Below are 23,818 nucleotides of genomic sequence, written 5' to 3' on the forward strand. Positions count from 1 at the left end.
CTTGCACTGAGGAGAGGCTTCCGTCGGGCCACTCTGCCATAAAGCCCCGACTGGTGGATGGCTGCAGTGATGGTTGACTTACTACAACTTTCTCCCATCTCCCGACTGCATCTCTGGAGCTCAGCCACAGTGATCTTTGGGCTCTTCTTTACCTCTCTCACCAAGGCTCTTCTCCCCCGATAGCTCAGTTTGGCCGGATGGCCAGCTCTAGGAAGGGTTCTGGTCACCCCAAACATCTTCCATTTAAGGATTATGGAGGCCACTGTGCTCTTATGAACCTTAAGGGCTGCAGAATTTTTTTGTAACCTTGGCCAGATCTGTGCCTTGCCACAATTCTGTCTCTGAGCTCTTCAGGCAGTTCCTTTGTCCTCATGATTCTCATTTGCTCTGACATGCGCTGTGAGCTGTAAGGTCTTATATAGACAGGTGTGTGGCTTTCCTAATCAAGTCCAATCAGTATAATCAAACACAGCTGGACTCAATTGAAAGTGTAGAACCATCTCAAGGATGATCAGAAGAAATGGACAGCACCTGAGTTAAATATATTAGTGTCACAGCAAAGGGTCTGAATACTTAGGACCATGTGATATTTCAGTTTTTCTTTTTTAATAAATGTGCAAAAATGTCAACAATTCTGTGTTTTTCTGTCAATATGGGGTGCTGTGTGTACAATAATGAGGAAAAAAAATGAACTTAAATGATTTTAGCAAATGGCTGCAATATAACAAAGAGTGAAAAATTTAAGGGGGTCTGAATACTTTCCGTACCCACTGTATGCAAGTCATATATCAAATGAAAGCTCTCATTTTCAGGAATGCGACTCTACATTATTTTGTTGTCCTAACACCACAGATCGAATTATCATCAAAAGAATCACACAATGAAATGTGATCTCTTTAAGACAACAAAGAAAAATGTCTCATGTCTGCCATTATTACTGCTTCCGTAAGCCCCAAATAGCCACACACTCTACATCAACTCTTACCTTAGTCTGTTTTATTTACAATGAGCCATTGTTTACTTGTCTGTGAGCTTGCTTGTTTAAAAGGTCCAATGTTATATCTCAGATGTCATGAAAAAAAAAGTTGTCCAGTATAAAAAGCATAATAAATAAATCATTGGCAGAATTTGATCAACTATTGATGTTATACATCATCGCAATGCTTTCCAATCCAATGACCACTAGATTAAATTATTTTGTGGGGAACATGCGTGCCATCCAATACTGATTATATGTCTATGGTATGAGCGCTTTTCTGCATAAGAGCGCAACCTAACTTTCAGATCTGTATATTGTGATGGAAGGTGATAGAGAAAACAATCTTTTTCCTAGTACTTGCTTCTATCTAGAGGAATGAAATAAATACTTTTTGCAGGGAGATAGAGCAAACAGAACCAGAATTACATGCTAATACATGTTTACTTCAAAATATGTTCATCAGAAGATTGTAAACATATTCAGTATTACTTATGAATTATTGGAATCTTATTTGGGTTTTTTTGGTCAAACGAAACAAAGTTTTCCGCAATTCGTCCACTGTAAGGTGAACTTTTAAATTTAGGAGTGAAAAATTGCAGGCGGCAGCAAAAATACATTTTAAAGAGATAAAATAATCAATATTGTTTTGTAATGAACATATTACTCCATTCAGTTATTTTAGAAACAAAGAGAACATGTACCAATAATGTTTTACGGATTACACAGTAGTCCTCAGTCTTCTCATAAACATTTTGCACTTGTATTGAAAACGGGTTTTACTTACAGGTGATATTTCAGATTTGTTGGAGCTTTTATGGTTAAATACCTCCATACAAAGACCATAAATGACTTTTCTTGTACAATCAAGATTGATTTGTTTAGATTTATTAAAAGGTTTTTCTCCATCCTGGATACCATATTTTTGCACGAGAGTATCAAACATGGACACAAATGGAGGTGCTTTAACAAAGATACTACCTACAACTCTTACACAGTCTTTTGAGATCAGATGGAACAGAACGAAACGGTCGCAATGCCACATTGGATAAACGCATTAAAAATGAATGACATTAAACATGCAATTATACTCAGAAGTTAACATATAAAAATGACAGCCCAAGTTTCAAAGCTAACAAAGATGACTATTGTACTTCGCCCATTTATTATAAAACAGATCGAAGCACATTTAGAAATCGTTGCTAGGCAGAGCTCCCCTTCGATGTCCTTCTAATAAACACGTGTCATTAATAAACATTATGGTCTAAATTAAATTACATTATAAAATGTTATATACAGATAACAACAATTTACAAGCCATACAGTAGCTGGTGGAAGCATCATTTTGTCATTCACCTTAGGGAATCATATCCAAACCTTTTGCAAAGCCTAATATGCAATGAAACCAAATAAAATAATAAGAAACAAAAGAAAATCATTAGCAGTGGTCTGTGCAAAACAAGAGAGCACACCTGTTTTCCTCCCTCTTATCAGAGACCTGCATTAATCAAGCAACCTCAACAACAGAATGCGGTGTTGTTATGCAGATCACAATGTTAAAACTTGTAAATCAAACTAGCCATTTCTGAGGGAAAGACAATCTATTCAATAAAGACGATTTTACCTTTCTAACCAATCAGATCTATTTCAATGGTCCAATATGATCTGGTGTACTGCATGTATTCTTCCTTCTATTTTCTGTATTTTAATCAAAGGTTTGGGTGACTTTTGCACAAAGTCATTTTGAAGACTGAGGAGCCAAGTGTTTGCTTTGTTTTGTTATATTTGCTTAATCCTCTAACTACGAAGCCGAGAGTGTATTTGGGCAATTTCTGTCCTACTCATGAGCAATTGCTGAAAATGATGTGTGCTGCAATACGGCATAATTGTATGGTTTGTATTTTTCTCTCATGACCATTTGTTTTCTTAATTGATACTTTTATTATTTCAATATTAGAAAAAAAGAACATGGCCCTAAAAAGTTTTAATAAGAAATTATAAAGAATTTCAGCAAAAACAGTACACATTAACAGTAAGGCTTAACCATGGCTAATAGTGTTTTTTTTTTTATTGAAGTAAAAGCTCCTTTACAGAATAAACAGATTTCTCTAATCAATAACACAGCAGTAAATTATCAATGTCAATAAGGAATGTCAACATCCAAATGAATGCTCATGCAAAAAAACAAAAAAAAAAACAAATTGATGGTGGTATCCCCGTTAAGCATTTTCTCCCAACCAATCCTTAAAAGTGTGACAATTTAACAATATGCTATTTTCAGGAGCAGAAACACAGAAGCTGATGAGAGCAAGAGAGTTACAAAAAAATAATTATATCTCAACAATAAATCAAAACAGAGAAAACAGACAGAAATCTAATGTTGAATGATGCGTGACGATGTACAACTTCAGAGCTCAAAGAAGCATTGCACAGCGTATACTGAATTCAAAACGTGTATCGTCCTTAAACCATTGATTAGATTCAGTATTGAGAGTATTCCTTCGTTTGAAGTTTAGCAACGATGCGCTCCAATTGCCTCTTAGCCTCGCACTGAGGGAAGTTACCCATTTCATAGTATTGTGGAGCAATTTTCACCAACCTAGAGGATGAAAAGATAAGTACAGAATGTTTAGACACATTGTTTTTGACTTTTTTCTCTCTTTGCAAACAGAGGCATTCTCTTAAAGCTCATGCATGTAATTTTTCCTATGTTAAAATTCCCTCCTATCCCCCTCAACATTCAGAATAACTATAAATTAAGCCGTTTGTATGTTGAATTCACCTAAAAGTGTAAACAATGTGGTTGTTCCATGGCGAAATCAAAACATTCTTCAGTTTGTTTGAGCAGTCTGTCCAGACTGCCAACACAATGTTGGCTAAACCAGTGTTGTGAGTTTGGGGCGGAACTATCTGTTTGTACAACCAATGTAAGACGGGGGAGTTTCTGGAATCTATATTACAGTGGTGATTATTTTTGCAATTCTATTTGTATTTACACACTTCAGCTTGGACAAGCACAGACAAATGCTATCTTTGAATGTGGATGTTTTAGCTTACCATTCAGGTTTTATATCAGTGCAGGTGCGGATATAGTTCTTGGTGGTCAGCACAAACTCGTTGTAGAGAACCCACTCAGGCTTGTGGTCCAGTACAGTAGACGGGTGCAACTGGACCACCTGGTTGTCCTTCACCGTCAGATAGTGCCCGGTGCGCTCCAGGTGAGCAACCTGATAAAAACATAGACGCAAATGACAAATAAATCAACCACAAGCAAACTAAATGTGCACACACAACCATTTCCTCAGACACTTAAACATGCGGCGTACGGATGTCGAGATTAACCTGGGCAATCAGTCTCAATAAAAGCCCAAAGCAAACAGAGACATTGGCAATAAAGCACCCAGTAATTCGTACACTAAGGCATAAATTTGTCTTGCTAGTAAAGGTTAATGTTGACAAATATTTCAATATTAATGTAGTAATTAAACTAGTCAGGTCACTTGTTTCAGGTACCACCTCCAGGAGACAGACTCGATAAAAATGTCATTTATTTTCCCTACGCAGGACGAAAATTGGCTTGATTTCTCAGTCTGCATTTAAATGGTCGCACTTTGATGGAAAGCCATGCATTACATTAGCAAGCTTGAGTGATTCTCTATTCCCAACAGAAAGAGCACCTTTTAATTCTGGGAGGAGAATAAAAGGGAGAACTCCAGTTCTAGTCTAAAACTAGTTGTATTTTAGATTAGTTCTATTAAAGCTTAGAACTAGAAAACTAATGGGCTAAACATAAGGCCTTTAAACAAAAAGATAAGCGGCTTATTACAGAATAAATATACCGAAGGACAATTTTAACATTAAAAAGTTTACAGAAATAAACAATACAGGATTAGACATTTTTGAGATGTGGTGGAATGACACTGTGGTGGGAATTTTCTTGACTTTCAGAAAAATATTAAACAAATCTCCTGTAGTGCATGAACATATACTGTTGGACAGTGCAAGCAGATATCAGAAAATGTGAAAAATGGTTTTAATGAGCGTTTACTATCTGGACGTTCACAGTGCTAAATGTGCACTGCCTGGCCAAAAAAGTTGCATACTCTAATATTCTGTTGCCTTTAGCTTTGATTACGGCGCGCATTAATTGTGGCATTGTTTCGACAACATTTATTTCTGTCCAGAGTTGCATTCATTTTTGGCAGAGATCATGTTTTGATGACGGGAGAGTTGGACCACTCTGTAAAGTCTTCTCCAGCACATTAAAAGGTTAAAGTCAGGAATCTGTGGTGGCCAATGCATGTGTGAAAATGATTCCTCATGCTCCCTGAACCACTCATTCACTATTTTAGCCCGATGAATCATTGTCATCCTGGAATATGCCTGTGCCGTCAGGGAAGAAAAAATCCATTGATGGGATCACCTGGTCATTTAGTACATTCAGGTAGACAGCTGACTTGTCTAGACTCAGCCGCATAACGTTGCTGAGTCTAGACCTGACCAACTGAAGCAACCCCAGATCATAACACTGCCTCCAGAGGCTTGTACAGGGGGCACTATGCATGATGGGTGCCTCAGTTCATGTGCTTACCTTGATGTACCCATCACTTTGGAATAGGGTAAATCTGGACTCCTCAGACCACATTACCTTTTTCCATTGCTCAACATTCCAATCTTTATGCTCCCTAACAAACTGAAGATGATTTTTTCCTTCCTGTCACTTGTTAGCAAGTGGCTTTCTTATGGCCACACAGCTGTTTAGTCCCAATCCTGTAAATTCTCGTCGAATTGTGCGTGGAAATGCTCATACTTTCACTTTTAAACATAGCTGTTAGTTCTACAGTTGATTTTTTAAGATGCGACTTCCAAGCGTTTGTGATCTCGGACCACATTTCTTCTGGGTGATGGTTCACCACTATCCTTCCAGGTTTTATTAATGAACCTGACAGTTCTTAAGCCAACTCCAGTAATTTCAGCAATCTCTTTAGTTGTTTTTTTTTTTGTTGTTGCTTTATGCAGGCCAATACTTTGCCCCTTCTGAAACACAGTAACATTTTTTTCCACGACCATGGGATATGTATTCTGACATGGTTGTTTAAGAAATGAGAACCTACACACTGCATCAGTTAGGATTAAAAGAACTGTTGCCAACTGAAATATATTAATCAATGCAATAAAGGCTCACAAGTGTCTGCCAATTTAAATCCAAACATAAAATTATTTGGTCAGGCAGTGTACCAAAAGTTATTAATGCTGATAAATGCTATTTTATTCAAGTGTGTGCCATCTTTCCACTAGAACATAAGAGTCCCTGACATGTAAACAAAGTTAATAGTTGGCCTCTATGGTTGATGAGCAGCAATATGGTGAACAGGTGTTTTGCGTCACAGCTGTTACTTTTTAGCACAGAGCCTGTAGATTTGCATTTGTATTAACCAATCAGAATCCAACACTATTAGATGCCATTCAATTTATAAGGTTTTGTAAAGTCTCATAGTTCTGTGTCTTCGGGCAAATGCTACATAGTATTATTCAGAGACTAAAAGGATACCCATAGTCAACGTGCATTTATCAAGATCTGTTAAAATGGCCCTCACGGCCACATCCACATGGCTTTCTGTTGAAGTGCCAACACATTATGTTTAAAGCCTCTGGGCTGGGGAAACTTTAACAGGATAATAAGAGGAAAGGCAAAGAAACCAATGGACGATATAATTTAAGAAAATAATGCTCAGTGGGTGTTTAAGCAATATTATGCAGTGATACCCACAATCGCCTTCTGTAGAATCTGAAAACATTATAGATATTTAAAACAACTTGGCCATCAAAACATTGGCAAAACTTGAAGCAGCTCTTACAAACTAATTTTAAGGGAGTGTTTTGTTCTCTGGTCATTAAACAAAAATAATATAAAATATTCAAGCACAATTATATCGATTTTTTTACAACAGTTCTATGAACAAGAATTTAGTATCAAGCATCTTACACTTTAGACATAATATGCCCAGTAATTTTGTCTATTTTTACTCTAATGGAAATATACAGATAACACAGACATCGACAAACACTACGACACACACCTGCATGAAGAAGCCTGTGACAAGGGCACGACGGATGTTGATGTAGTAGTCTCGGCTGGTGAACTCTGTGCTGCGACGTGGCAGGTTGAAGCGGTCCATGATGCGAGAGAGCTGCTGCCGCACATTATCAGCCGACATCAGTGAGCGGTAGTTAACGAAGTTATCATAGCACCACTGCACAGACTCATGGTCTTAGAACAAGAAGAGTTACAGTTGAAGTCAGAAGTTCACATACACATTAGCCAAATACATTTAAACTCCCAAGTTTTTCCCAATTCCTGACATTTAATCGTAGAAAACATTCCTTGTCTTAGGTCAGTTATAATCACTACTTTATTTTAAGAATGTGAAATGTCAGCATAATAGTAGAGAGAATAATTTATTTCAGTTTGTATTTCTTCGTCACACTCCCAGTGGGTCAGAAGTTTACATACACTTTATTAGTATTTGGTAAAATTGCCTTTAAATTGTTTAACTTGGGTTAAACGTTTTGGATAGCCTTCCACAAGCTTCTCACAATAAGTTGCTGGAATTTTGTCCCATTCCGACAGACAGGCCTGGTGTAACTGTGTCAAGTTTGTAGGCCTCCTTGCTCGTACACACTTTTTCAGTTCAGCCCACAAATTTTCTATCGGATTGAGGTCAGGGCTTTGTGATGGCCACTCCAATATCTTGACATTGTTCTCAAGCCATTTTGCCACAACTTTGGAGGTTCGCTTGGAGTTATTGTCCATTTGGAAGACCTATTTGCGACAGCTTTAACTTCCTGGCTGATGTCGTGAGATGTTGTTTCCTTCCTCATGATGCCATCTGTTTTGTGAAGTGCCCCAGTCCCTCCTGCAGCAAAGCATCCCCACAACATGATGCTGCAACCCCCACACTACAGGTTGGGATGGTGTTCTACGTCTTGCAAGCCTCATCCTTTTTCCTCCAAACATAACGATGGTCATTACGAACAAACAGTTACATTCATCAGACCAGAGGAAATTTCTCCAAAAAGTAAGACATTTGTCCCCATGTACACTTGCAAACTGGCTTCTTCCTTGCTGAGCAGCCTTTCAGGTTATGTTGATATAGCTGATTTACTGTGGATATAGATACTTGTCTACCTGTTTCCTCCAGAATCTTCACAAAGTAATTTGCAGTTGGTTGATTAGCAATTTTTGCACCAAACTACATTCATCTCTAAGAGACAGAATGTGTCTCCTTCCGGAGCAGTATGATGGCTGCAAGGTCCCATTGTATCCCTTATGTACTATTGTTTGTACAGATAAATGTAGTACCTTCAGGCATTTGGAAATTGCTACCAAGGATGAACCAGACTTGTGGAGGTCTTGGCTGATTTCTTTTGACTTTACCATGATGTCAAGCAAAGAGGCATTGAGTTTGAAGGTATGTCTTAAAATACATCCACAGGTATACCTCCAATTAGCCTATCATAATCTAAATTAGGCTTGGCATAATTTTCTGGAATTTTCCAAGATGCTTAAAGGCACCGTTTACGTTAAAGTGTATGCAAACTTCTAACCCACTTGAATTGTAATTGGGGCTGGGCGATATATAGAGAATATTAACAATATAATCAAGATAATATTGCTGACAATGTAAAATTGACCAATATCGTGATTAATTTAATTTGCTTTCATTTGGCCATTAAGTTTAATATAGCACATCAGTAGACTAATGTCACGATCGTTCAGGGCTGCAAAATTAAACAAAATAACATCAAAATGGCTTAATCCTTTTAATCTACTGCTCTCTATTTTTTTCTCTTCTGGAAAGTCATTCAAACATAAGTGGATTTTTTTCTTTTGGTCTTAGTGAAAATAATATTTGCTGTGATCTCCCATTCACCGCTGTCGAAGTTTACCCTGCAAAACATTTACTTTACATACACGTGTACCAAAGAGTGTGAAAAAGGTCTACTGCCTTTTCTGTGTTGAAATAAAAGCTTGTTGTAAAGTTGAAGTAAATGCTGCAGCACTTTGGGTATAAAAAAAAAAACCCCAGGTGAAGATGAAGTAAACAAGACAGAAAGATATTCCTTTTGTATAACACAAATATAATAATCAGAATGATAATTAAGCATTATTTTATAATAATCAACCTGACGTGTCCAACAGTAAAAATTTAGCATTACGCAACATTAAACTGAGGTTTCAAAAATAAGTCAGTGAAGTAGCTTTGCACAGTAAAAACATTTGAAGGTAAATAATGCTTTTTTATTAAGCTATCATTGTGTATGAAATATAAATATAAAGTGCATATCAATGAAAAGGACTGAATTTTTAAAATAATGAATCTACTTAGCTACAATGGCTGTTTGGATGAAATTATGTTTCCTTTTGCCCCAACACTTTTGAGCCATTTTAGAGCAAATACATCATTATTGAGATATTTATCGAATATCTTTAATAGGCAGAAAAATATAGCGATAGAATTTAAGACATCGCCCAGCCCTAATTGTGATATAGTCAATTAAAATTGAAACAATCTGTCTGTAAACAATTGTTGTAAAAATTACTTAACATGCACAAAGTAGATGTCCTAAACGACCAAATTTAGTTTGCTAATATGAAATCTGTGGTTAAAAAATGAGTTATAATGACTTCAACCTAACCGTGAGTTCAGACCAGAGGTGGCGAGAGCATCAAAATTAGCTCTGGCTGCCCTGCCAACAACGCTATGGAAGATTCGTGGATGCTCTGATGTAGTTGAAATAGGGGACACAAAACATCCAGACATGTCGACCGGTATCTTTTTGCCGTCATATCACAAGTAGCGTATATCCTCATGAAATCTTTTAATACATTATTATATAAACCATAATATCCACTTCATCAAACAATTTCAGACAACCTTTGCCCATGCATCGTTTTTATATATATATATCCCTGTAAGCAAACAGGGACAGAGCAAATATTATGGGAAAACCCACCACAGCAATAATCAGTTTCTCCTCCATTTTTGTCTTCGGAACTAATGTTTAGTGGGAACCAAAGTTTACACGGTTGTGTTCTCCAGACTTCGCTAGAGCGGAGCACTTCTATACTCCAATAGGTTGCTGCTGAACCACGTCAAAGCTCATTACCATAATGTTGCCCACACTTGAACTTTCATCTGACGCCCACACCGCCCAAGACGCGCCCTGCCATAGAAAATGTATGACTTCCGGTTGATTTGACGCTCTCGACACCTCTGGTCTGAAAGCACCATAAGTGTATGTAAACTTCTGACTTCAACTGTAGATATTAAAATCGGGTTAGCAAGCATACATCTAAACATATCTGAATTGCTAAATTAAGTGTACAGACAAATATAATACTTTTTGTACTAAACTAAATCTACAAAATGAAAGCTTGAAGAAATTCAGATGTTGGCTTAGTATATTTTTGTTTTTGGTCTAAAATTGCTAAAAAGGGTGATTTTAGGTTGAAACAGGAAACATCCTTTCAATCAAAAAACACTGTAGCAAAGTAGATCCAAAATGTTTAATACAAGGGGTAAAATACAAAAAAAAATAAAAAATCACATTTAGTGCTGACAGTCGATTACATTTTTAAATTGTGATTAACTAAAAAATTATGCAAATAATCCTGATTACATCTTTTAAAATCGTAGATTTTGAAAGTGCTGAAATTTGACACTATACACCGATCAGACACAACATTAAAACCACCTGCCTAATATTGTGTAGGTCCCCCTCGTGCCGCCAAACAGCGCCAACCCGCATATCAGAATAGCATTCTGAGATGCTGTTCTTCTCAACACAATTGTACAGAGTGGTTATCCGTAGACTTTGTCTGATCGAACCAGTCTGGCCACTCTCTGTTGACCTCTCTCATCAACAAGGCATTTACGCTGATTGCAAAACTAACAACTGAATAAAAAGCACATTAAAATCACCTGCTGCTTTATTCTGTATCAGCAAATTTATCATGAAAATGTTATATATCCTACAGCCCCAAGTGCAACAATGACAAGAGTTTTGCGCCAAAAAAATTATCACTTAAATTTATGTTTTATTTAGCTGAATGCATGAAGAAAAAAGAAACTTGCGGGATCAATACAAAAAATACAGAAGTTGATATATTGTGAAATGTATTGCACACTATAAGTTGCTGTGCTTCCAGAGTCGCTCGCCTCTTTTGAACAGCTTTTAACATGTTGCCTCGCAGGCACTGATTTTGATGAAACAAATAAAGATTTTTGGTCACCTACAAAAACAACCTGAAATTAGTCATAATATATTTAGGTAATTAGGCTAATTAAAAATAGGGGAAGGGAATCACTTTGGAGCAGCACAAAATATAATTTGAGTGAGTAAGTGTGTGTATTGCATACATACTTTGTTTGAAGGCATGGTAGACGTTGAGCAAGGTCAGGTGGTCCCCGTCAATGTGGGCAAACCTCATTTTGGACTCGTCAGCAGCCTTCTTGGCTTCGGTGGGGCGCACAAAGCACTGTGGGACTAAACAAGGTTGGTATGGGCCCCAACATAGCCGCCCATAGGGATGAGTCAAGCATTCACCCAGACAGGACACAAGGCCTAGTTCTGAGGCTAGAGCACGGCACAGGGTACGCTACACCAAAAGGTAGGAGGGGGTGGGGGGAAGAGCTGCTTCTCTCTGCTTTTGAATTGCCATTCTGGAAGAGAGGAATGGTAGCTTGGAAAATTAAGTAAAACCTGTGGTCTGACGTTCTGGGGGACCATCCTAAATCAGGCGAGTTTACTTAACTGATCTTCATTCATATACATACTGTCTCATCTGTCTGAGCTGTCCCAGTTATTTGATCATCTACTAGCACAGCCAAACCTGATTGACATTGCTGCATATGCTCATTTACAATACATGCTGTCGACATAATGAACTGGAAAGGCTGTGTGGATCGATTGTCATGGAGTTTAGGTGATAATGGAACTCAAGGGCATAACATGGTATGTCCAAGTCTCTAATCTGACTCCAATCTGAGTATGAATGTCTTGGAAAAGCTCAGAGCTGACCAGCAAAGTCAGAACCTCTGAAGTGCTAGAAAATGAGATCTTAAGCACTAATAACTAATTTCCTACTCTCCCCCACCCCTCAGCATTACATACATTAACAAGCACCATTGTGATTTGGCAACACATAAAATGATGCATCTTGCCTCTTTGTGAGTACTTCTTTAGAGAGTCATTCTAGATAATGCTATCAGCAAAGTAGATAAATGCATAAGCAAACCACCTGCATTCGTGGTCTTGTAACCATTATGATAACCTTGTAACAGAATAATGGTTTGAACAGCTTGAAATATTTGAATTTAATATTTAAAGTAGATATTAAAACAGGAGTCTTTACTTTAACAAGTTGCTTGTTTTGTCTTGAACAATTTTAGACACTGCCAATTGAACAAATGTACTTGAGGTACAAAGAACTGAAATTATAAGATCCATTAAATTAAACTATATAGCTGTACTTGGAGAACTCTTAGATCAGTGGTTCTCAACCAAGGGGCTGGCCCACCATGGGCCTCAGCACACTTCTAAGGGGACCTCAAGATGACTTGCAATTTAAAGCAAGTTAAATAAAAATGGTTTTAATTAATATGCTAAAAACTTAAGCTGAAAATTAAAATATAGGCCTATAATATATAAATGTAGTTCCTAAAGCTTCAAAAAGAATTGGGTTGAGAACCAGTGTCTTAGATCATGCAGGGGACATGTGTGACTATGTGAGCATGCATTACCTGATAACATTGCGGTAATGGAGAGGATCTCATTTGAGCAGTTGAATTCACAGCTAGCGATAACCATCTTGGCGAGCTGGGGGTCGAGAGGGTACTCCGCCATCATGGAGCCCAGCTCTGTCAGGTCACCGTCGTCATTCAGCGCAGCCAAATAGTTCAATAGCTCCAGAGCTCGCATTAGCGTCTCAGGAGCTAGCAAAAGGGATAGCCAATATTCACAAAGATAAAAAAAGAGAATATTTTAAAATGATATAATTAAAACCAAACCTGTGCAAAACTTTCTGGAACCATGTTAGGGTATTGTAGCTGGTTTCTAATGGGTTTTGTGTAGTTGCTTCCTGGATGAAGTCAAAAGAACCAACTTCTCTATGCAGGGTTCGAACAGATGCTTCAAAGTTAAATTCAAAGACTTTCGAAAACGTTTCAAGCACATTTACATTTGTTTTCAAGAATATGCTCGAGATGTCATTAAAAAAAAAAACATTTGTTCATTTTAAATAAAAATATTTTATTAATTCAGTTAATTTATTTTTATAAAACCACTTATTACAAATACTACATATCTCAATGTGCATTGTGCATCTTTACACATTTCACAGTAACAATTCTTGGATCATTCATGACGAAATTGATTTGCAATTGTAGCGTGATCCCTTAAAACGTACTTTTCAGCAAAAGCGAATAACTGGGTCCATAAACAGCAAAACAAAAATGAAATTGCAAATGGGTCACTCAAAAATGTTTGGACTTTCCAACTTACAAAATATTGAAATTTTCCATTCAGTTTTTGCCTATAAATGCTGAGGGTAAACGTTTTGTAACATATTGACATTCATTTTTATTCAAAAAGGAAAACTTGGCTGTTGCTCTTTAATTTTTTTTGTTTTATTTCACAAATTAAGCAAGTTAACACTAATGAGGGTTCAATGGGTTACAACACTACATTTTGAGGGTTCAAAGGGGGACACCACCAAATATTTTTGTGTGAAAATCTTAGTTAAAATGTGAATTAATAACATGATGGGAAAACCACTATATGCTTATTTAAGCAGCCTCTGAACTTTGACCGTAAACCTTATTTTCCACAACTTTTTGTATTTAAAAAAAAATTAAGTACAAATTGTTAAAACATAAATAAAAGGTTTTATCATTGGTAACACCTATGCCATGAAAGGGACATTCTTTTAAAATTATTTATAATAATTTAATTTTTCTTTTCTGCACTAATGCTTGTATTAAAAATAAGAACAGAATAAATACATTAATAACTTTACATGTCATTAAAGTGGTGTACCAGATGAAGGGGACAAGGATTTTTTCTTTTCCAGGCAATTGACAAATTCAAATATATTTTCTAAAACATTTGCAAAACAGAGTTAAGCCATTTCATATCATTAATGGTTAGGTTATATAATTATGCCTTTTAATTATTTTTATTTTGGCTATTAAAAAGCTTTTTCATGACTAAAAAAAAGCATAGGACATGTTTGTCAACAAGAAACAAAGCTGTCTTTACACAAGGGGGTTCTAGATGGCTCACAAAACTGAATCCTCCATTGATCTGCATTCAAATCTCAAAACGTTTTATATCTCACCTAATTTTTTCACCCTGGAGAGTAATTTTTTATTAAAACCGATGGCTGCAACCGATGGATTCACACTCGTTAAATCTGCCACAGCAGAATCAAATATATACATTTTTAAATCCTCCAACAACAATTGATTATGCTCGGCCCATTCTGAACAGCGCTGCCAAAAGTAACAGGTGTCACGAGAAAGCGTCTTTGCACTAACTGCTTCAGCAGTGGTCAGTCAGTGTTTTCAAAAAATAAAAACATTTAATTTATTAAATGATTTAAGCAATGTCTTTTACGATTTTCTATAATTCAAGCACTTTTTCAGCACCTCTTGGTAAAAATGGCTAAAGTGTTTTGCAGGACTTCAAATTAAAAAAGCCAAATCCAAGTACTTTGTACAAACCCGGTCTATGATATTCTAGTTCCTAGGCAAAGCTTAGGTCCATCCTTCAATGCAAGTCTATGAGAACCACCCTCTGACAAAAGTCAGTTGCCTGCAGTGAAATTATTGTGGCTGTGGTCCCCTGAACAACAACTAACTTTTAATTCAAGACAAAGGAGGCTAATTTTTCATGTGACATGCAAGCAGTTCCAAACAGCAGCGCCACTAATTCAATTACAGGGAGGAAACTCTACTTAATGCATAAACACTGGACACACACCAACAAATTCAATTACTGACCTTTGTCTCTAGAGAGTTTGGGTCTAATGACCAGTTGCATGTTAACTGAAAATTTGCATTGCCTTAGGTTTGGAGCGGTTTGCTGAATAGGGTGAAAGACTGTCTGTATCAATGAGTCAGGTAAACTTAATTAAAAAAAACAAACAAAAGTGCAGTGGTCAGTTTGTTATTAAGAATAAGTATTGATCTTTTATTCCAGACTTACTTTTTCTCTTTGTTTTGAAAGGAGGTATTTGTTATACATTTTGGTTAAATTTACTACAGGCTATATAGAAGCTATACAGTGATTTTTCCCCTGTGGAAAAAGTTAAAATGATGATTGTGGGGAGAACCCACAATATAGTTAAGAAATTATTAGGGTTAGAGGTGGGATTAGTGGCTCAAAAAATATTAAATAGTATACTGTAAAATAACTTTCACTGTACATTCAACTTCCTCTTACGTTTATATTGTTGAAAAATTATGTTTAGATTTAAGAAATCTAAACTATAAAATAGTACAAATACAAATTTAGAAAACTACACAAATTTTTTATAATATTTATTTATTGCTCAGACCTACATTCATGTATGCTTTATTATTTTAAGCCTATAGTTAGATGGTCTTAAGCAGAGAGCATTTTAGGCAGCCTACCGAGTCATGAGCCTTTTGGAAAACCTGATGAGCCAATCACATGGAAACTTTAGAGAAGTTGCTATTCAGCGATTATAAGTCTGGCCATCATGCAGTTTTATAAATGCCCACATCGGTCTCCATATTGCTTTAAAACAATTGCTTGATAAAAGCAATGTCTGACTCTGAAATACCAGCCTGTTTAAGAGAGGACATTTACCGCCTCACTGCAGAGCAGATATATTCTAGTCATTCTGTTATTGTGTATTTATCAGGGACTATTATACAAAATTAAGAAAAAACATTCGCCTCTGAGGCAATTTTGCATACCAGGTGGGTCCATGAAGTCAAAGTGCACCAGGTCATCAATACCAAGCTTCTTGAGCTGTAGCACAACAGAGCCCAAATTGGACCTAAGAATCTCAGGGTATGTGTTATCCTTTCATGAGAAAGGGGGACAGAAAGAGAGAGAAAGATGGAAAGAAAATGGAAAATTTATTTTCAAGGGGTTTTCCAAATCACACCAACACATTCTCATATGTCAAGTGAACCAATGCTGCTGCTTTTAATGAGCTATTTTGTAGGTCCATAGAGATGGAGAATATTTAAAGACCCCATTAAATGTTTAATAGCTTTTTTTGTAGTCAAGACTTTAAAGTCCCTGTGAATTGGCTTGACGAGCATAGCTTTCTTTCCTATTTTGATGTATTTCCTATTGAAACAAATTCTGAGTGGGATATATCAAAGGGCTCGTCTCTTCTTTATGATAGCCAATAGGCTTAATTAATGTCACAGTCATGAACCATGGTTTGCTACTTGCTAGTTTGTTGGAGGTGGTATTTGCAGGAGAGAAATTCTTATTATAGACAGCATTTGATTGGATAAAAATCTATGTAGTGCAAGATGAGTCATCTTGTTTGGTTACATTTGCTTGTTTATAAGAATAATCAAATTTTATATCTTAGATGTTAAGAACACAATATGCTGTCAGACAGTAAAAGCATGCTAAAAAATAAAACAATCAGAAATATGTTATCAAATATTGATGATAAAATGTTGAATACATTATCACAAAGGAGTAATTCATACACTTGTCTGACCAAAACAAAAAGTCGCTGTTTGGATATGAATAAGCAGACACTTAAGAGCCTATGATTGGATCATTATTGGAGTTATTAATGTTACAGCTAGCAACAATACTTTTAACCCTATCTGATGCGGTGTGTAGCTTCTCATTTCTTAAACAACCATGTCAGATGACGTATCCCCGTGGTCTTGGAAAATGTTTTGCTATGTTTTATAAGGGGGAAATTATTGGCCCACAACTAAGGAGAATGCTGAAATCACTGGAATTGGGTTAAGAAATGTCCAACGCATTATTAAAACCTAGATGGATAGTGGTGAACCGTCAGCTTCGTGCAAGAAATGTGGTAGGAAAAAAATCTTGAATGATCGTGATCATAGAACACAAGTAACGCTAAGGCCATATACTGCTCAACCTATTATTGAACCAAACTAAAAACACTAAATGTCACTGGAGTATAAAAAATTCTAAACAGGTTCACGGACATTTCACTCACCTGCATCTCAGTCTTGTAGGCCTTCTCGGTGTAGAGCCGGAAGCACTTTCCTGGGCGTGTACGTCCAGCACGGCCTGCTCTCTGCTGGGCTGAAGCCTTACTAATAGCTGTTACGAGAAGCGACTCAACTCGAATGCGAGGGTTATACACCTGTGCAATAAATAAAAAAGAACTGTGTGAACAATAAGCACACACCAATGCACCACAGCAATATGCCAAAGTGAAGCCATCCTTCATCTCTGACTGGACTACATGTATGACAGCGGCAGCTGGGCCAGGGAAATGTCAACAGAATAAATAACTAGCTTTTCCATCTCAAGTCGCTGTCAGAGCCTCGTCACTGGGTTTATCTAGGGATTTCAGAGGCAAAGGGAAACAGATGATAGGGCGAGATTAGACAAGTGAGACAGAGAGGAGAAGACTAACCTTTTGCTTGGCAAAGCCAGGATCAATTACAAACACCACGCCATCAATGGTCAGGGACGTCTCAGCTATGTTTGTAGAAACCACAACCTATGAGAGTAGAAACAATAAAATCATGATTGAGATAAATTTGCTCGGAGAGCTGGTATCACCTTTAAAACATAAAACTCTGGACATGTAAAAATGTGTTTGTTGTGGTGATTTATTTTTTTCTCCCTGACATATTTTATCATCTGCCAGGTGAAAATCAGAAGTATTATCGCTTGGAAAAATAATAGCACTGCAGGTCTCATTCATCTCCGTAGCACAAATGATGCCAAATAAGTTATACATCACAGTGTAATATATAAGGTTAAGGTTTAAAATCACTAACCCCAAGTAATAGTTGCCTAAGAAAACATATTAGATCAGTAGAGATTAGTACTCCTAAAATTATTCTGGCACAGTGACAAGAAGTGTCTTCTTTATTGCGCATATTACACCACAGAGTTCTGAGCAAAAGCTAAACCCAGTTTACACTAGCAGAGTCATTTTCTTATTACACTTCATTAATCATTAGAAAGTTATGCACTGCTCAGGGCGAAACCAAAAATCAAATTAAAATAAAGTTCTGTAGCAAGTGGGGGAGTATTAAAAAAAAAAAGAAGAAAAAAAAAACCAGAAATCAGTGGGAATTAAATCTTTAAAGACACTCCAGCAAGCTGTCACAGGATAGAAGACTAATACAACCCAACAGGGGAGAAAGGCAACAGTTGCTGCAATCAAGTTGAATTGAGAGTATGCAGGATGAGCCGGACTGCTTTCCGCCGAGCAGCCCGTCCAGACACATTACCACTGCACTTTTTGGAGGCAAGATACATGTCTGTGCACAGCATGCAGCCATCTTTCTTTCCCTAGAGACCCCCACCTCTAAAAAAAATTAGAATTCATGCCACGTCCCGGTCCTTCACTCTCTTTCTCGCCTGTTTACAGTACGGCTGCTCTTCGTGTGCGGTATAGTGACATACTAAAGAGTCTTTGAGATGGAGACTGTTGACTTGTCTTTGATATGCTGATATGACAGAATCTGTGAAGACAGGTAAAGCTTTGAAATAAGGTTGGAGTACAAACAGATTGCAGCTCTGTATCATCTCTATGAAAACACCGTCACACTGGACAAACACAGTAAATCGAATGTAGATAATTCATGTTCCCTGAGGTGTTTGCTTCGTAAGGCAGCAGATGAGAGCAGGCTATATTAAAAACGACCCTATTGCCTGCACCGGTGGTTCTAAACTGGTTTTGCTTCCAGAGTGGATCCAATTTTTACAGTGGACATTAAATGGCAACCCATCACAGTCCCAAAATTGTTTATTTGAGCGTGAGAAAACAATGTTCTTAAAAAATTATACTTCAGATTCAATACAAGTTTAGCTCAATTGACAGGATTTGTGCCATTATGTTGATTACCAAAAAAATTTTTATTTCGACTTGTAAATCCTTTTCTTAAATAAAAATAAAATAAAATAAAATAAGCAATCATCTGGGTTATAGTGAGGCACTTAGAATGGAAGTGAATGGGGCAAATCTATTCTCGTGAACTACTCCCTGTTTTAAAAGTGCAGCCACTAAACAAACAATATGTTATCATGATTTAAGTGTGATGAAATCACTTACTGACCTTTTTTGCCATGATGACGAAATGCTGTAGACCCTAAAACGACTTATTAATTTTTTTTTACTATTTAAGCACGTTACAGCTCACATAATACACATTATAATAGAATTAATGTAATTGCTTTTCAAATCATAAGCTTCACATTTCTGCCTTTAACCCCTTTCAAAAATTAGCCCCATTAGCTTCCATTGTAAGTGCCTCACTGTAACCTTGATTTTTGCTTCTTAAAGAAAAAGAGGGATATCAAAAAAAAAATTGTGGTTATCAACATTATGCCACAAATTCTGTTGATTGAGCATAACTTGTATTGAACCAGGAATATTCCCTCAATCATACATGTACAATGTATTACAATTAACTTCATGGGCCCAACAATACAACAAAATTGACAGACTGAAAGGGAAAACTGTCAATTTTGTAAATACATAAATCAACAGCTTAAGTGTGGTTTACCAACCTAACATGAATTTGAAGCAAGTCACTTATTTGAAGACTAGAAGATAGAGACAGAGCAAGTGCAGCTCTCTACAGTTAGGATTTGGGACACCAGTCTTTAATCAACTGGCTTGAGGCAAGCAAGATGGCGAGTTAGATATCTGGAAGCTGCAACTGCAAATTGAATGTTACAGCATCATTTTGAATGAGGAAAAACTGAACAAGGGCAGAGGGGGAAACCCTAAGCGGTCAGATTTGCATTCAGCTAATGGAAAGTATCAGAGTCTGCTGCAACGTTTACTCTGAAAAGTAATGGGCCACAAAAAAAGCTCATGGCCAGAAAGAGAAACATGTTCAAGTTGGGAGAGGAAAAAAGAATGCAGGGGCCTGCAAAGTTGATCCATATAATTTTGGTTTACTCATATAGTAGTGTAAGGCCATCTATACAGAGGAAAAGAGTCACAGAAGATCTTTGCACGTGAGTTAAAGGTCTGAGCTGGATGGATTTTTCAGTCCTGCTCCTGCCCGTTCTTGCGACATTCTGTCCAGCTCCCGCAAAATGCATGACCAATTTTGTCCAGATTCCGCCCGCAAATTTCACATTTTGTCCAACCTACAGGTAGAGGTCAATGCAATTTTTTCAGTCCCAGTTCCAATTCCCACCCGTCAAAAAAGGTATGAGAGGGGAGGGGGGAGAGAGAGAAACACAGACACACAAGTTTCATTAACACATTGCCAAATATTTGATTCACTTGTGGTTGGTTTCAAAGTTTTGTTTGTACTATTCTTTAATAAAGTTTTAACATCTGCAGCACTAAGGGATCTGCCTTCATGCTCAGACATTTAGCCTCAAAGTGGTACTTTCCGCCACATGGAGCACAAGCAAGAATTTGTATGAATGAGCCACAAAACTTGCACCTATAAATAGTTTATTTTTGTTGCTCTTACGCAATAGAATAACACAAATAATATGCTGTACCTTACAGATGTAAATTAATAGTCATTTTCTATATCTAGATAGTTTAATTTAGTCTAGATAATGTCTTTCTCTCGCTTGCCACACACACACGAGTTTATTACTGCCCACAACCACATTCAGCAATCAAAATGTGTCGCTCTGTTGCGTAGGGTCAAAAGGGAATGCAAGCCTCTAACGTGAGCCTGCTGGTGGCTGCTGCCATTTTGTAAAAACTCATGGCATCTGTACATTGTGAACTGTCCCACTTGTGCCACTTCATCAATGAACCTTTTAAAACAGTGCAAAACAAATCATAAGCTTAGGAACAGGCAAGCAGGTGTTGGTAGTGAAATCTAAATCACTTTCAAAATCACTAGCTTTAGCAAAACACTTTCTGATGTTGTTTGAAATGCAAAAGAAAATGTATACATGTAATTCCGCATTGTCCAGCAAATGAAGGATAATGCTTTTGAGGTACTTAATTACTTTTATGAATGTATGTCTGATTCAGCTGCTGAAAAGAATCCTTTACCTATGTGTTTTTCGGAAAGCAGGGAGAATTCAATGAAAAATAAAAAGCCATCTGGAATCTGGAGACATGGGGCCACGACACATGCCGACAAAGCATGCTCCTAACAGACCACTGAATGATATTGATCTCCAAAGCATTTACAAAGACAATGTAGTTCAGAACCAGTCTGCATACTTTTAGAATATATGGCCACCTGGGAAAGACCTTTTAGATGAGATGTGTTCCAGAGTGGTAGTCATGGAAATTATCAAAATGCAAGTGCCATGGGAATGAGTTGCATAGCAAAAACACTAAATGCATTACGAGTATGTAGTCATCCTCATTGAAGCATGAGGTGTTGAGAAATTGCATCTTTTAGGAGGCAATGATCCATTCGCAAGTGGTCTGGAAGAAAGTTGGCGGGCTGACCGAACAAGGCTAATACAGGCAACATTACACTTGAACAAGTGCAGTTTCAATTCTCTAAAGATGCTCTTCTGTGAGTTTCTCATACCAAGTGAAAACTAAAGCCTTTGAAGTCAGCAAGACAACCTGAATTGTTGATCAAGTATACAACTGTAAGGCTAAAAAACACAGCACGTAAATGTTGCAAATGCAGACATGAATGTTTAGCCAATGCAATTCTTGCGTAAGTTGTAACAAACCTCTGTACTCAAGGGTCAATAGAGTTGCCTTTAAATGTCAGTGCCATTAAACCAGATATTTTATTATTTGGATAGCTAGCTATAAATTGTTTATAGTGTAACTAACTTGCTCTGCAAGATTCTCTTTAAACTGTTCCTCCATGACAGCAGTAGACCTGAAAAACAAAAATTACTCAATTGCTCACATTTAATATTCATATAGAAAAGGGAGCCCCTCCACTGTATTGAATTAAAAGTGACTATGGACCCAACATAGTGGCAAACAAGCTGAGATGGCTCCTGTAGTCAGTTTCTGTATTGAACCAAACATATATTTCATCAGCATTACTGCAATTTCCATTGCCCATATGTGTTATTTCCAATAAGAGCGGAAACTGCTTAACTCCAGCCCTCCTACATTGGCATCATTATAGTGCGCTGTAGTGAGGAAAAAAAAAAAAAAAACTTTCAAGATATCCAACTTTCCAATCAAGATATTTGTTTTATGACTTGGAGTTAAGAAACTCATTTTAAAAGATATGCATTGAAAATTTTTCTCAAATATGCATACTTTCCTACTATATAGTATGCCAAAAGGAGTATATCAATCGAGTAGTATGTCTGAATCCTCAGTATTCATAAAACAGTATTCATGAAATACCCAGATGACCTACTACATCCAGTGAGATTCTGAAGATTCTGGACATTTTACCATCCAATAACAGCACAGAAATGTAAGTGCTATACTTTTTAATACCAAGACAGTTGACTCTTGTGGTTAAACTGTACTTGTTTAACAAAACTAGATTAAATTACGTTTTGCAGTTGTTGTTACGACATATATTTGGGTAACAGGACAAAGGCCATGTTATCATATGAAGTATGTCCGGGAATGCACAGTATTCATCCTACTTTCCTTCAAATCAAAAGATGACACTTTTGCAATGAACAAGAAACATGTTCTTTATTAAAAATATTGAAAATCCCCATGGAGGAAGACCACTTTAAGTCCCAGGAAATAGTAATTAACTAATAAAGTGTGTTACTTAATGGTAAGTGCAAGAATTTATTCAAGGATTGTTTAATAGAGTTGTTAACATGCATGACAGCCTTGGAGTCCTCAATTCTTAGTTTACCCACTATTTGTGCAGTCTGCATAAGGGAGCTCCTGCCAAATCCCAATAAACACTACAACCACGACCAACGAGAATTTTACTGTATAAATTTGCAACTGTCCTCAATTTCCCTATATGTGATGACTGCTGAAAGAGTCACATGTTGAAGCTAAATGCTGTCCAATAAACCCATGCATCAGTAGTGCAAAAGCAGCTGTTGAATTTGTCCTGAAGAAGGATGTGATTGCACAGGTGTGGATCTCTTTACACACCATATCCACACCCTGTCCCCTCGCATCTGTCAAAGGGGGCATATGTGCTTAGTGTTTAATGTATGAGGGTCTGCAACGCTGACATTTTAACAAGGTAATCTGAGCCAATCTTTATGTACTTTGCAGTCACCAAAAGACAAATACAGCACAAAAAAATATCTGGGTCCTGAACGGATCCCCATGGAAAATACTTGGGAAAAGATCATCATTTGGGGTTATATGTCAGTCTGAGATTGTGAATGTGAGCTGAGGTGGAGCATAGCACTGTTCTTATCTATTCAAAACCATACTGTTGTCCTCATCTATCCATTTTACCTAAGCCTTGTCAGTTTGGTTGAAGTGTGTTAGCTTTACGTGGGTTCCAGCATATTCACACCAGGCCCTGGGAATCCGTGACCACTTTCATTTTCTTTTGCACACTGTAAGCAAACAGCAGCTGATGTTTGAACTTCTGAAGTAGCCTATGCCCTAGCTTACTAGTAATCAAACTGCAGAAAAATCCAGAGATTCTTTAAACATGGTAGTCAGGGGAGAGATGAACTGACACAATGCCCCAGTGGAGAAGTGTT

General features: G+C 37.1%; 1 protein-coding gene across 2 annotated transcripts in view; it reads right to left on the reverse strand.

The window, feature by feature from the left end:
• Positions 1-1,866: 1,866 nt before the first annotated feature.
• Positions 1,867-23,818, reverse strand: part of LOC127658475 (ATP-dependent RNA helicase DHX15-like) — a 47,731-nt gene continuing 25,779 nt past the window's right edge. Inside the window, exons 7-14 of one of the 2 annotated variants that reach the window (XM_052147805.1) lie at positions 17,661-17,747; positions 17,235-17,384; positions 15,985-16,093; positions 12,784-12,975; positions 11,405-11,527; positions 7,057-7,247; positions 4,034-4,203; positions 1,867-3,575 (exon numbers count right to left, since the gene is read on the reverse strand). In XM_052147805.1, the coding sequence (XP_052003765.1) occupies positions 3,458-3,575; positions 4,034-4,203; positions 7,057-7,247; positions 11,405-11,527; positions 12,784-12,975; positions 15,985-16,093; positions 17,235-17,384; positions 17,661-17,747 (1,140 nt within the window). In that variant the 3' untranslated portion in view covers positions 1,867-3,457. The remainder of the gene's footprint in view (positions 3,576-4,033; positions 4,204-7,056; positions 7,248-11,404; positions 11,528-12,783; positions 12,976-15,984; positions 16,094-17,234; positions 17,385-17,660; positions 17,748-23,818) is intronic. The other variant, XM_052147799.1, reaches the window with a different exon arrangement.

This window comes from Xyrauchen texanus, chromosome 2, assembly GCF_025860055.1.
Source record: "Xyrauchen texanus isolate HMW12.3.18 chromosome 2, RBS_HiC_50CHRs, whole genome shotgun sequence".
Lineage (NCBI taxonomy): Eukaryota > Metazoa > Chordata > Actinopteri > Cypriniformes > Catostomidae > Xyrauchen > Xyrauchen texanus.